The sequence below is a fragment of the Olea europaea genome, unplaced genomic scaffold, assembly GCF_002742605.1.
Source record: "Olea europaea var. sylvestris unplaced genomic scaffold, O_europaea_v1 scaffold956, whole genome shotgun sequence".
In the NCBI taxonomy this organism is placed as follows: Eukaryota; Viridiplantae; Streptophyta; class Magnoliopsida; order Lamiales; family Oleaceae; genus Olea; species Olea europaea.
In genome coordinates, this window is record NW_019268057.1 from 150,269 (window position 1) to 165,367 (window position 15,099).

The 15,099-nt window shown below is 34.2% G+C and overlaps 2 protein-coding genes across 2 annotated transcripts; one reads left to right on the forward strand and one right to left on the reverse strand.

The window, feature by feature from the left end:
- Positions 1-7,048: 7,048 nt before the first annotated feature.
- Positions 7,049-9,087, forward strand: LOC111392641 (CASP-like protein 5B3). The gene is made up of 3 exons (XM_023018018.1): positions 7,049-7,647; positions 8,131-8,263; positions 8,609-9,087. Exons 1-3 carry the CDS (start codon positions 7,517-7,519, stop codon positions 8,801-8,803), a joined length of 459 nt encoding a protein of 152 aa, XP_022873786.1. The 5' UTR covers positions 7,049-7,516; the 3' UTR covers positions 8,804-9,087.
- A 381-nt stretch (positions 9,088-9,468) lies between these two features.
- On the reverse strand, positions 9,469-13,795 carry LOC111392640 (transcription factor bHLH104-like). The gene is made up of 5 exons (XM_023018017.1): positions 13,522-13,795; positions 12,815-12,898; positions 11,799-11,876; positions 11,338-11,500; positions 9,469-10,574 (listed from the first exon to the last, which is right to left on the reverse strand). The coding sequence occupies exons 1-5, from the start codon at positions 13,641-13,643 to the stop codon at positions 10,326-10,328; spliced, it is 696 nt and encodes a 231-aa protein (XP_022873785.1). The 5' UTR covers positions 13,644-13,795; the 3' UTR covers positions 9,469-10,325.
- Between the last annotated feature and the right edge of the window lie 1,304 nt (positions 13,796-15,099).

The following is a 15,099-nucleotide window of genomic DNA, read 5'->3' on the forward strand; positions in this document are numbered from 1 at the left end:
TTGCCTGTCCTGCCTTCCTCTCATGCCTATTTCTAGGAGAAGGATTCAGAGGCATGTGAATGTCACCTAGTTCATTTTGTCTTTCGAATTGAAGTGGCCTCTTCTACCTATTTCTAGGTACAAAAAGAGGTTGAGCACGCCTATTTATAGACTGCCCTGTGCTCAGCTAGTCTAAGACGCTAATTTACCTCCAAAAGGCAGGTTTCCTGGATCATAAATTAGAGGAAAAATGATTGAGAATTCATGAAGGTGATTAGTGGCATAGTTGGTTGATGTGTCAAATCCAACTTCCCTTTCTTAAGGGATTTTGTCCTTAGCGTATTGTTGGTGTCCAGCTACTTAGCTCTGAGCCTTCTCTTCTTCGTGGTAATAATTTCCTTTTGAAGGGATCCTGGGATGCATTTTCCTGAGTTGCATAGAGAGGAAATGAATACCCTCCCTGACCATATATATTCCTCAGCTGCTCTTGCATAGCAAGGTTCTGTTAAGTTATGCTTCTCATATTGGCAACCATAACGGCTACTTCTTTAGTGAGTCTAGTAGCTATTCAAGACCCTCTTCTTGATCCTCATCACCTATCCTGTTTGTAAAGGGAAAATGGTAAAGATTTTATCAAACTTTTGTGTTGAATTTGGGGAAGAAAAATAAATATTTCATAAACCTCTGAACATAGTTGAAGATGAGTTAGTGATTTTTTTCCATAGTGATACGTACTATAGTTTTCTTGATAAAATTTAATTTTCGAGAAGGTCCCTTCTAAATTTATGCTTAAAGCCCTCAAATTGCTTCAACTACTTAAACTTTTCCCTAAACTTATCCAGCTCATGTGAATGTTTCAGCTCAAGCACCGACATGTTCTATACTTTCTTCAATTCACAAATAGTAGTGAATCTTTATTCATTAAAGAATGTTTAATATTGGGATTTTTGCCTTAAAATGATGAACAAACATAAATGGGCAAACATAAAAACATAAGAATCTTAGACTGTTCACCAAGTTCAGCCAAAAAACCTAATCTGGGGATTCAGAATCAACCTATTCCACTATATGCAAACCATTGCTTTTCAGAGAGAAGTCAATGTACATCAACCAAATCAGAAACTAGTTTTAGTTACAATTCCATTCGTTTAGAACTTGAAAACTTCTTTTTAAAGTTTTAGCGCTATTTCTGTCATTTAGTTTTTTTTTTTTTTTTCTTTTTCAATTTTAGTTTGTTTAAACTTTTTTTTCATTAATAAAATTTTGTGAGTTTATTCGTTAATAATTTGGTGGATTCCAAGTTCAAGTTCTTAAAGGTTTTTGTTTGAATTCCTTATTTCGTGTTGTGTCAAGTGGTATCAGCGCTGGCTTCTCCATCTCTATATCTTTGATTCATGAGCATAGGTGATGTACTAGCTATTAGGGTAAAGATAAATGTAATGAATCGAGGCGTTAACAATCTTACTACTCAGATTAAAGAGATTAATTAACTATTTTTGCAAAATGTTGGAAAAATGGGCAAAATGAACAATAGGCAATAAAAAATGAACTGATCATTAAGCCTATAGTTTAGAGAAGAAATAATAGGAAATATGAAGTAAAAGAAAATGAATCAAAGTCGGAGGAAGAGTTTGAAGTTCTGTCACGTAATCCTAATGATCAAAACCAAAATACCTTTAATAATTATCGATTAAGGTAGACAATTCCATGTTCTTTGGAAACTTGGAGATCGAGGACTTCTTGGATTGGTTGATAGAGGTTGAAAGGTTCTTCGAGACTATGGATGTTTTAAAGGACGAGATGGTTAAGATGGTGGCATTCCGTTTGAAATCTGTAGTAGCGGTATGATGGGATCAATTACAGAATGCTCAAAGGAGTCTGAAAAAGAGTAGGATTTGGACTTGGAGAAAGATGAAGTAATCTATAATGGATAGATTTCTACTTGTAGATTATGAACAGATTCTATATCGCATGTACCTGGGATGTACACAGGGAAGTCTTACGGTATCAGACTACACCAACGAATTTATGTGATTGGTGAAGCAAAATAATTTGTCAGAATCCAAAAATCAAGGGATAGCCAGGTATACCAATGGTTTGAAGGTGGCTATTCAAGATAGAATTGGACTATAGAATATTTTGATGTTGTAAGAAGTCATTAACATAGTGATGAAATCAGATATGAAAAAAATCTAATAAGAGGATAATTTCATATAGGTGGCCCCCACCTGTCGAAACATCATCATCCATTCCTTCAGATAAAGGAAATGCCTCCAACAAACCCAGCCAATCCTGTAGTCATTTTGGGAATAGAGGTCAAATTCGAGGTGCACCTAAAAATGTAAATCTGTATACTAAGTCCACAAAAAATATTTGTTATAGATGCCACAAGCATGGGCATCATTCTAGTACCTATCCCGAAAAAACGCATGTCAATTTGGTGGAACCAGAGTAGTGAACAAGGAGAAAGGCACTGAGGTGGAAGATGAGTATGCTGGAGTAAAGTTTGCTATTGAGGAAGGTGTAAAAAGGCTTACTTTGGTACTGCAACGAATCCTTTTGTTGCCTAAGGAAGAAGGAAAACATCATTGTGTTTTATGTTCGCTTTGTTCTGTTAAGGAAGTGATTGTAAACAACGAAAGCTGTGAGAACTTTGTGTCAAAGAAGTTAGTGAATTTGTTGAAATTACCAACTGAAGACCACCCTAAACTTTATTCACTTGGTTGAGTAAAAAGAGGTCCTTCCGTTCAAGTTGCAGAGAGTTACAAAGTACTTATTTCCATTAGTAAGCATTAAAAGGATGAAATTATGTGTGATGTCATAGACATGGATGATCATCCATAGCAATTTAATGTGGATTTAACTCTGAAAGGACGTAATAATGTCATATTCTTTTCATAGGGCAATCATAAGATCGTTACGGCTCCTCTCAAACAAGTGAAAAAGTCTACTCAACAACAAACTTGAAGTTTTCTTACCCTTATAAGTAAAGACAATGAGATTGTAGAGTCCGTAAGAGAAATTGATTACTTTTATCCGGTTGTAGTTAAGGGACTTTTTACAACAAATAAAGAAGATGAGGGTGTTCCATCTGAATTGTAAGAAATATAGACAAAAGTTAAAGATTTGGTTTTCGATGAATTGCCAAATTTGTTACCTCCTATGATATTTAGCACCAGATTAATTAGGTACCAGAAGCTAACATTCCAAACTTATCTCATTGCCAGTCAGAAAGAGAACGAGATCCTGAAAGAGCAAATTGAAGAGCTGTTGAGGAAATGATTCATAAGAAAGAGTATGTGTCCATGTGTATTACCTGTCTTCTAGTGCCAAAGAAGGATCAAAAGTAGCGTATGTGTGTGACAGTCGTTTAGTCAACAAGATAATAGTCAAGTACAATTTTTCCATTCCATAGTTGAAGAACATATTAGATATAACTCAACGTCCTAAGGTCTTCTCAAAAATAGATATTCATGATGGCTATCACCAAATCTGTATCAAACTTGAGACGAATGGAAGACTGTCATCAAGAGCAAGGATCGACTTTATGAATGGTTGGTGATGACATTCGAACTTTCAAATACTCTAAGTACCTTCATGAGAGTGACGAACCAGGTTCTTTATTCTTTTATTATGTCTTTAGTTATGGTTTATTTTGATAATTTACTTATATACAGCAAGTCCAAGGATGATCACCTAGTTCAGTTCGGACAAGTCCTAGAGGTTGTAAAGGAAAATCTGTTATACGTCAACCTAAAGAAGTGCGCTGTACACATAAGCTATTGTTTATAGGCTTTGCTGGTGAAGATGGTCTGCGTGTCGATGAAGAGAAGACAAAAGCAATTTGAGATTGGCCAACACCAAAATCAGTTTTTGAAGTAAGGAGTTTTCATGGTTTAGCAACTTTCTACAAACCATTTATCAAGCATTATAGTGCTATTATGGCACCGCTCACAAAATGTTTGAAGAATGGGAGACTCAATTAGAGAGAGGAGCAAGATAAAAGCTTCACCTTCATCAAAAAAAAAGTTGTGCATGGCTCCAGTATTAGTTTTGCCAAGTTTCAAGAAAATATTTGAGATGAAGTGTGATGCTAGTGGGATGGTGTTGGGGCTGTTCGTTCTCAAGAAAAGAGACCCTTGGCTTTCTTTTTAGCAAAGTTGAGTGATGCCAAGTAGAAGTGGAGTACTATGAATAAGAATTCTATGTAGTTGTGAGAGCTTTGAAGTAATGGGAACACTACCTTGTATAGAATGAGTTTATGTTGTTTACTGATCACTAAGTCTTGAAGTTTATTCATAGTCAAAAACACATAGCAAGATCCATGCTCAGTTGGTGACTTTCCTCTAGAAATTTCCTTTTGTGATTAAACATAAATATGGAAGTACGAATGGAGTTGCAGATGCACTGAGTTAGAGAGCTTCTTTACTGGTCACACTATCATGGGAAATCGTTAGGTTTAAGTGCTTGAAAGAAGTGTATACATATGATTCTAACTTTAAAGAGATTTGAAGTAAGTGTGTAAATCAGGAATCAATGGTGAATTTTTATATTAGTAATGGGTATTTTCTCAAAGGCAACCAACTTTGTACTCTTATTTCATTTCTATATGAAAAGTTACTTTAAGATCTACATTATGGAGGTCTAAGTAGACACTTGGGAGCTTGACAAGACAATAGACAATCTGGAGGCTAGGTGCTATTGGCCACAGTTGAAGTAGGATGTTGGAATTATAGTAAAAAAAAAGTGATACATGTCAAGTGTAGAATACCAGGTTGTACATGTCACTTCCTATTCCTTAGGGCATATGGCAAGATCTTGTTTATAGATTTTGTTCGAAGATTATCTCATACTCAAACGTAGTGTAGATTCTATTTTTGTGGTGGATGATAAGTTCTCCAAAATGGCTTACTCATAGCTTGTCAGAAGATTTTCGATGCATCGAGTATCATCAAACTATTTTTCAAGGAGGTTTTTAGATTGAATGGAATTTCCAAATCTATCACATCAAGTTGGGATAAAAAGTTTTTGGGGCACTTTTGGATTACATTAAGGAAGTTGTTTGGAACCAATTTGAATTGAAGCAACATTGCCCATTCCCAAGCTGATGGATAGATCAAGTTCACTAACTGTACCCTTAGAAATATGGTTCGAAGTGTTTGTGGAGATAAGCCCAAACAATGGGATATTGTATTGCCTCAGGTGGAGTTTGCATACAACATTGTAGTTCATACTATTATAGGCATGTCCCCATTTGCTATTATGTATACAGAGGTCTCCTACCATGTGATGGATCTAGTGAAGTTGGCCAAAAGCAATGGTAAGAATGTTGCTGCCGAACATCTAGCAAAAAAAAGGTGTTAGCAGTCCATGATGAAGCAAAATAAAAGATGGAGAAGACTAATTCAAAGAATAAGGCACCAGCAGATTCACATAAATTGGATAAATAATTTCAATAAAGAGACTTAGTGATAGTGTTTTTGAGAAAGAGAGATATTTCTCGTTGGTACCTACAACAAGCTAAAATCAAGAATATGGGCCTTTCAAAGTACTTAAGATGATTACTAACAATGCCTACATTATTGATTTACTAGCTTCCATGTGTATTTCTCGAATGTACAATGTGGAAGATTTGTTCGAGTTCCATAAAGATGATTACCCTTTATAACCAGATTATAACCTGGGTTCAAGTTCTTTGGAGGTGGAAGGTTTTGATAGAACATATTGTTGAATAGATAGAAAAAAATTTGGATCAAAATGGGGAAGAAGTAATAGTACACAGAGAACATCTAAATTTTGATTTGGGCCCATAATACCATTTCAAAAAAAGAGGATGACGAGACGAGTAATACTCATCGCTTTGTCATGATGCAAGATGGATTTTGGCCATTCGAGTTCGTTTAGGACTAGAAAATGACTTTTAAAGTTTTAGCACTATTTCAATCATTTAGTTTATTTTGGATTCTTTTCAATTTTAGATTGTTTAAATTTTGTTTACATTAATTTTTGTCATCTTAAATTAGGATTTCATATAAACCCTTATAAATAATGAATTATTTCGTTGTTTTGTTCATTTTTCCATTAATAAATTTTTTTGTGTTTACTCCTTCATAATTTGGTAAACTCCAAACTTCAAGTTCTTAAGATTTTTCACTTAAATTCCTTGTTTCGTGCTGTGCCAATTTAATACATTTTTTCTTTCTTCTTTTCAACTACACAATCTTCAATAAAATAATATTACATGTAAATTCAAAAACTACCTTTATTTTTTTAATCACATATTCTCTAAAAAATTATCATTGCGAAATACATTTTTCCCAAAACTTGAGCCCAAATAAGAATTTAATCTCATATAGTTCCATGCTGTCAGAATGCATCTTGCATGAGGCATCCCATATCTAACTATAACTGCCTCGAACCTCGAAGACCCATCTATTGCAACTAAAAATTGGGTGCCTCTCATCGCCTCAAAACTAAGAGGTGATGCTCCTACATAAGTTAAGTTGCTTTAGAGGCGTATGTCAACGAGGCTTGGACTACACTTTGAATGCCTCGAGAAAAAATGGTGAATGAGGCGATGGACTTTGCATTCATTGCCATGAAGGTACTGAGGGGGTGTATTCAATGAGACTTTTAAAGACTCTCTAAAAATTTAGATGTATTTGATTAAGACTTTTGTAAACTTTTAAAAAGTCTCAATTTATCTAATTGAAACTTTTTAAAAGTTTCTATAAGTTATAAGATATTCAATTGAGAACGGTCCAAGGAGACGGTAGTTAAGACCCCCTTTAAAACATGGATTGTGACTTTTAGTGAACACCAGTGTACAGACAACTCTTGTTCCCTAGCGTGATAGGTCATATTTCGCGATTAACTTCTTTCACGATGCTCCAGGGGCGGGACGGTGGGGGACCCTTAAGGTTGGGGTTCAACCTTTTTTTCTTTTTTCTTTTTTTTTTTATTACCATTGCATATGCCCATTTCTCCAAATGAGATCTGCTCGCCCCAGTTGACCACCATTGTTTGGTCGAAATAAAGTAGTATTATAATTCTAAAAGTGCCTGGCTTTGGCCTTTTGGTATCTTGTTCATCACTGAATCGAGAACACAATAGGATTTAGTTAGTCTCTCACATCATCATTGTCTTGTTTCTTTGTACACCTGTCCCCCTTTCCCTTACTCATGATTTCCTTGCAATTTGAAAGCAATTTCTATCATTTCATAGATCTTAACTCTGAGGCTTCTATACTTTTGGGTTCAAACAAAAGGGTTGTTTAACTTATTTTTCTTTTTTCTGATTGGATCTTGACGTTAGACTTTATGCTTTTTCTTTAAAACCTCTTGTTTACTTGTATTTCTGGATAGGGAAAACTGGGATGAAATAATATGTATATTCTTGAATGATAGCAAAGGTTTCCTAATCCTCGAGCCAGACCCAGACGGAGATTGTCTTCAAGCGAAAAAGGCAGAAACGAGAAGATGGATCCTCACAAAAGTTCATCAAAATTCTGATTTTTGTTAAGTTTATATGAGATAAAATGAAGAGTTTTGCTGGGGCTCCTGGTACACGGACTGGACTTACTCTGAGGTTGGCACAGTGCTTATTTTCAGTTGGATCAATTGCTTCAATGGCAACTACCAAAACATTCTTCAGTTTCACAGCTTTCTGGTATTTATTTCTTCTTTTCTCCTATTGAACGTGATCTATAGTTTTTGTGTGCATTAAATGTAAATGTTATGATCTGCAGTGTCTTAATTGTTCAGAATCGTTAGTTTGTGATATTTTGAAATCAGAATCTGTGAATTTCGATTGATAGAAATGGCTTAACAGAGTTGGTTTTGAGGAATTCGCCTAATATATTGCTCATAAGTCAATGTATTAAAAGGAAGGCCGAAAATTTTACTTGTTGAAGCTGTGAATCCTTAATTGGTATAATTCTCTTACTGTTTGGTATTTCAAGTTCGATCATCTAGTAGATCTAGCAATAAACAGAATGAAGCTGCCTAAAAGGAGATTATTGATGACAGTTTAAATGCATTACAATTTATTCTTACTGTTGTCGCTAATCTTATCAATTTATTTTCCAAGTCACTTTCTTTCGGATTGCCGTAAAAATGTCAAAAATAAGCTCAAGTCATATCATTGTTCCAGCTACTTGATAGCCTCAATGGGTTTGCAAGTAATATGGAGCTTTGGACTAGCTGTCATGGATGTCTATGCCTTGTCCAAGAAGAAGGTTCTTCACAATTCCATTCTACTCAGCCTATTTGCAGTCGGAGATTGGGTCAGTATCTAATTCTTCATAGAATTCTTCCTTAATCGGTAGAAACCTTCCAAGAGTTTGTTGAACCGCTTCATCTAAAAGTTAAACTATAAGAAAAGATTAGCTTTTAGTTATTTAAACTGTCTTCAAGAGGCCATCTCATTTGCAAATCAAATACATTTTTCATCAAAGTCTCATAATTTTAGTAAAGACGTGATAGGCAAAACTTGAACTCGGTTCTTTTTATTGTTCTGATATTGCATTGAATCTCCTTATCTAAAAACTTAAGTGGTTGAAGAGACGATTAAATTATTAATATAAATTGTCTTCAACACTTGACCGTGTAGTTTATAAACGACATGGCAGGTTACTGCAACATTATCCCTTGCAGCAGCTGCTTCCTCAGCCGGCATAACTGTGTTGTACTTTGATGACTTGGGAGGTTGCAGCCTGGGAGAAGAATGCACAAAGTACCAAATGGCAGTTGCATTGGCCTTTCTGAGTTGGATAACTATAGCAATCTCCTCTCTCATCATGTTTTGGCTTGTCGCTGCAGGTTAGGTTTTTGTACATCTTAAGGTATTGTATTCATTGCGAGGTTTGTTTCTCACTTTTAAAGGTAAAAACGAACAACAAAAGTACGCGACATGCAGATACATGTTTTGTTTTCGTAATGTGATAAAGATTTTGTAGGTAGCATTTGAAAAACCACTGCTTTATGATTTGGGTTGGTTTTGAGTGTTTCTGTTAAGCATTTCAAATTATACATTAAAATGCAATGGGATTTGTTTATCTGTGTAAATGGATTTTGTAAACAGATTCTTTAAGGATGTTTTGTTTGGATAGAATTTTCTTTTATCAGACTAAGAATAAGCAAGTGGGAATCATTGATCATGGCCATGCCTAAGTACTCACGTCAAGAAATACAGAGTTTTGCACTCTTTTATGAAGAATTTGGAATTTAGAGACAAAAGTGTACATAGATAATTTGCTGTCAAAGTGAACCGCGTTGGCGGATCTGGTTGCGCTTGGCACCGTGATCGGCAGTCCCGTGCAGGTCGGACAAGGTAGACCAAAAGAAAGTAAATTTTGAATGAAAATTTTGACAAGAGTAAAATCAGTTCATAGGTTTGCCTAGGCAAGACTCAACTTGGCCCTAGCATCTACACTGAAAAATGAGAACTAAAACTTGGGGGGCAGAAATACCAATCGAAAAATTCTGGGGAGAAAAGAAAATAATGGAAACATCTTATTAAACTGAAGATTTGGATCATAATTAAATGTTATCTAATTCCTCCCAGTTAATTAAATGAGTGGCCACTGAATTTTATACTTGGTTACTAATTGCACAACGAAAGGTTACTGAATACACATTGAACTATTCATTTATTGATCTATTCATCAACATAGTCATTTTCGTTTATACAATTGGCAAAAAATTCCATGACTGATGAAAAAAATTGTGGTACAAAGAATCAGTTAATCACTCCACGTCACTATAAATTGCTTGTGATAAAATAGATATTCTGGGATGTGGATTATGAATCTGGTATAGCACCTGGGATGCCAATTAAAGTAATTAGTTTGAGTATAAACCCTGAAATTTAGGGCTGAAAGAGTTCAATCTATGGATTTCATTAGGGAATTTTTATCTTTTTTTTAGCCCAGTCGAAGAAGGGTATACCTAGTATCTAAAGCAATTTACAATGACGTGGAGTGACTAAATAATTCCATGTGCCACATCATTTTTCCATCTACCACATGGAATTTTTTGCCAATTGTATAAATGGAAATGACTATGGTGATGGATGGGTAAATAAATGAATAGTTCGGTGAACATTCAGTAACCTTTTGTTTTTCGGTGAGCAAGTAGTAACCAAGTATAAAATTAAACGGTCGCTCATTTAATTAACTCAATTCCCTACTAAATAATTGTTGTTCAGTCATCCAATCTTGAGACTAGAAAATATAAATTTGGGCAATGTCAAAGCAATTGGCTAGTAAATTTTTACAAACACGGTAGATAGCAATGCAAGGTAAAGATTCTTTGCGAGCTACACCCTGCAACTAACTTACAAAAGAATCAGGCAGCCGGAGGCCTGAGTTTATGATCTTGAGAAGTATCACGGTTAGATGGTGGAAGATAATGCCACATTGGGACAAAACTGTACCCTGGAAACATCGGCATCTTGTTTGCCCCAGCCTGATATAGTGGTGGATGTGGTGGCATGAACCCAGCAGGTGGAAGAGGCATGCGTTTCAATTGCAGCTCCATCCTTTCCTTGTCTGCCCTGAGTACAATTTTCTCTTCACGAAGTTCATTCTTCTCTGCCTGATATAGATCAGAAGGTGAAATCACAAGTATGGGAAATATCTTTAGCTACATATAAGATGAATACAGATTGAGTTCATAGTATCACTTAGTTTTTCTTTTGGACTTGAAATGTGGTCTAGAATAACAACAATGGGAATGTGTTAAGAAGACTAATGTATTCTCTTGGTAAAGGAATATTTCATTCTTTCTAACTCCATATTTTCATGATCATAAAGGGAAATAGTCTTGTTTTGAGTACACATTAAAGAAATGGTCATGAAGGTAGTTTTTTTTTTCTTCTTTCTATGGTATTTTCATGGTGATAAAGGAAGGCAGTTAACAAAACAGGAGAACTTCTAAATGATATTCAAGTGAATAAGACATAACAAAAGTTTTTGGTGAGATTTTTTTTAGTATTTTCTGTAACCAGTTTCTGTAAACCTAATGGCACAACTGTTGAATAATGGTTCTTCAAATAGTATCTCAAAAAGAGAATCCAGTCAGGTTAACCTGATGTAACTTCATTTGGACATATGAAGAAACATTCATTTTCTCATTACCCTGGCTTTGAAAACCAGACCCTGACTAGCCATCCTCTTATACTTAAGAATCTTAAATCAATATTAGAATGATTGTAATAAACTAACACAAACTAGACCTATCAACAAAGTTGTGGGATATTATATGCACTAGACTCCCAGCAGAACCCCACCATCCAAATGTAAGGGGGAAAAAAAATGTTAACGGCTATAACAATTTATGTGAATATATCCTGTCTAACCTTCAATATCCTGATCTCTTCCAAAAGCTTTTCATTTCTCTCTTTATACTCTTCATATTCAGTTTTTAACTGGTTGAGAGCTCGGATGGCATCACCAAGTATGGCCAATTTGTCAGTTTTCACAGGTCTGCCAGGCTCCAAAATAGCACACAATTCTGAGAACCTGCATGCAAGATAAATGTGATTCTTACATGGAAAGTACCATCTACATTTATAATGCTTTTGGTTTTTTGAGAGTACACTTTAGACATCCAAAGCACCACAAGTTTTCTCATTTCCTTTCAATAAACTGCATTTAATTAAAGTAGACTGCATTCATAAAAAATTATATTCATACAGACATTAGGAGGTAAAATAAACATGTCAACTGCACAAAAACAAAATTGCAGGCATTTTAGGCACCAGAGATAATAACCTAGCAATAAAGAGAAACATTTGAACAAAATTCAATGTTTGGGCACCTGTCATTCAATTTCTCTCTCCTCATTCTCTCCCGGCAGGCTTTAGTTCCTACTCCTCCGCACAGGTCACCATGTCCCCTGTATATTCAAAATTATATAGGATGAGGATGCTTAATAATTAATGAACTTATTACCTTAAGTACTAGTAAAGAAATATTTCTTCAAGCATCTCTACTAAATCACCGAACTTTCATTTATCAAAGTTAATTTTACAGGATATTTTAATATAAAAACTAAGGCATTTAAACAAAATGTATCTGTACGTCGGGTTAAAAGATGAATCATAAATTAGAACATCCTTACACATATTCCGCATCACATAAATACACAACTACCAACATTGATTCAAAGCTTTTCTAGTCAATATGCAAAAACTAGAGTTCGCCCACTCGAGAGCAAGAGATTACAGTGTGCTGATAGATGATAGTGTAGACTCCGAAGGACAATGCTGACTAGATCTAGGCAATGAGTATGCTAAATATTTCGACTGTATAAAGTTGGACGGAAAGAACTCAGTTGTTATTTCTTTTGAAATTTATAGATTCTACAATATATAATAGCCAAATTATCTGAATCAATCACCACTCCCTAACTATATAGCTATTTCATTTCAGTGCTCCCTGAATCCATATCAATACCTTTAATTCACTATTGTATTTGACATTCTTAGCTTTTACAGAAACTAGATGCCGCCTTAGTTGCATTTCTGTGTTCATAAATGTATAAATCTTACTTATTTTTATTAGCTGATAAACTTAACAAAATATGGAATATTCGATATGTCATAGCTGCTGAAATTATTAACAGAAAATATATGTTATTCAAAACCTGTATCTAAATTTCCAATCTATTGAACTCCGTCATTTCCCATATGTTAGCTGCAATTTTAGAATCAGCTCACAGTATTAATTTCCCATAGAGCATACAAAAGTTAAACTCGGTCTTCACAACAATCAAAACAGAGGAAAATATGAGCTTCCCCCAAAGTAGAAAAATGAAATTATACCCATAATTACCTCTTTCTCGGGCATTCTTTTTCTGCACATTCACTTCCTTGTGATGCCGTTCCACTGAGAGAGACATCAACTCCCAACGCAATACTGCAGCGAAAATGTTCAATCATATTGAAACAATTCTGACATATTTAGTAAAAAATCTACTTTTTGCTAGTAAATTTAATAAATTTTAATGCATAAAAATTTAGCCAAATAAGATTGAGAACAATTAGTCCCATCAGTTATCACAATTTAGGTCAAATCCAACCTTATACAGCATTAAGTGAAACTGCCTCAAAAATTGAAATTGTTCTTTGTTAGTGATACAGACTTAAATTTCAATTTTCAGATATTTAATATGACAAAAGAAGAGAAAATACAATTTGTTTTCCTTTTTCACTTGCATTTTCTCTAAACTTTGCCCATAAGTTTAAATTCCTAATTTTCAGAAAAATAAAATACATTTAGCCTAAAAAAGGGGGAAGCATAATAACATACAGTGCACATCAAACTATTTTTTTTTTTTTTTTAAATCAAATGAATGAAATTTTAATCTAATAATAATAATAACAATCATCATCATCTAAGGTTAAAGAAAAATTTAAAAATATCGCGCGTACAAGAACAGTTGGAATTATCATAGCCCAAGAACTACATGTTAATAATAATATAAGAAAATTAAGAAAAGACGAAAAACTGATCAAATTACTTCGAATGAGAATTGATACCTTTGGGTGTGGGATGGAGGGTTCCACGAAAGATCAATCGGCTCGATTTCGTTTAGCAGGTCGCTGTAATCAATCAGATCAGACCAGCAATTCTCGTTGAATAAATCCAAGTGATTTTGCATTCTGAAAATCAAATAGGAAATTTTATTCTGCTTGATTTAGAGAGAATGATCTGATTTGATTATGTTGAAAATGGAGGACAGTGGTGAAGAATAATGATTTGGAGGCGGAGAATTGAATCAGTGAGGATTGGCCCAATTATTTCTGTCAATGCATTGATTGGAGGAGGAATTGACTTAAATATGTCTAATCCAAGCACTTTTTCAAAATCAAATATACAAATTGATATTTAAATTAAAAAAAAAAAAATGTTGAACCCCAACCTTAAGGATCCTCATCGCCCCGACTCTAGAACTTTGTGAGGGAGATAAATCCCGGGATATGCCCTAACGAGTAGGGAACAAGAGCTGTATGTATACTGCGCCTACAAAGAGTCCAATTCCATGTTTCAGGAATCGAACCTTCACACTGTGGCTGCCAACAAGGCGTGAGATAACATCACTTCTATCCTTTACACCACTAGACTATGTCCCAGGGGGCAATATACAAATTGATATTGATAAGATGTTTGGTGGGTTAAAAATTCCCCATTCGATTCTTTCCCAATGAACTTAAAAATCAATTTAAATGATCATTATATATTGTAAAAATGTAAGAAGAAGAAGATGATGATGATGATATATACTATATATATTACAATTTAATTTAGGTTGGTTTCGACTTCAACGAGAAACCAAAATAAAATTAATTGGTTTTGGTGAATTTCAATTCAAACCAATTTATTCCAACTCTTAAACTGCATAGAACCAGCTTGATTTGGTTTGTTCGATTAGTCGGTTTGGACTTTTAATCCAAAGTGAAAAAAAAAAAAAATTGTTCAAATTTTAGGCCCACTTAAATTATAAGAATTAAAATAATTAAATAACTTTATATATACAAGAACTATTGATTAACAAATAAAATCAAGTTAATAGAGATTGACAGATTAGAAAACTAAAATTACGAGCTTGTATAGGGAAATTTTCAATGCTATTTCTTACTGGCAACATCACAGATTGGAGAGAATTAAAATATAGTTATGAGATTAACGCCTATCTTTTGATTTTTATTTTTCTTATAAATAAAAGATAAACATGTAAGTGAGTTTGGTTGATTTGATTAACCAACAATTTGAGGTGTCAAACCTTGACTAAACCAATCGACAATAGTTTTGTTTAAAAGAAAACCAAACTAATTACTCATGTCAAATTGATCTGAGCCAGTGCGAGTCAATTAGATTTGATTTGTTTGATCGATTTTTCAATTTTTTTGCCCAGGTGTGTTTACGGGTCCATTGTTATAATAAAATTACGCACAAATCTATTGACTTTTTCTATTATTTCTTCTATATTTTTCTTTTGTTCTTTTAATTTTATAACACATTATCAATACGAAATAACTCACACAAATTAATAGAAATTCTAAATCAACAATACAGAAAATTCACAAAAATCTGAACATACTCAGCATCCCGTTGTC

What these genes read in the sequence shown, in the direction of transcription:
- LOC111392641 (XM_023018018.1), top strand. Translation starts at nt 7,517, where the DNA reads ATGAAGAGTTTTGCTGGGGCTCCTGGTACACGGACTGGACTTACTCTG. An exon ending in TTCAGTTTCACAGCTTTCTG is followed by an intron (nt 7,648 to 8,130) that starts GTATTTATTTCT and finishes TCATTGTTCCAG; the next exon opens with CTACTTGATAGCCTCAATGG. An exon ending in TATTTGCAGTCGGAGATTGG is followed by an intron (nt 8,264 to 8,608) that starts GTCAGTATCTAA and finishes ACGACATGGCAG; the next exon opens with GTTACTGCAACATTATCCCT.
- LOC111392640 (XM_023018017.1), bottom strand. Translation starts at nt 13,643, where the DNA reads ATGCAAAATCACTTGGATTTATTCAACGAGAATTGCTGGTCTGATCTG. An exon ending in AAAGAATGCCCGAGAAAGAG is followed by an intron (nt 11,877 to 12,814) that starts GTAATTATGGGT and finishes TTGAATATACAG; the next exon opens with GGGACATGGTGACCTGTGCG. An exon ending in AGAGAGAAATTGAATGACAG is followed by an intron (nt 11,501 to 11,798) that starts GTGCCCAAACAT and finishes TCTTGCATGCAG; the next exon opens with GTTCTCAGAATTGTGTGCTA.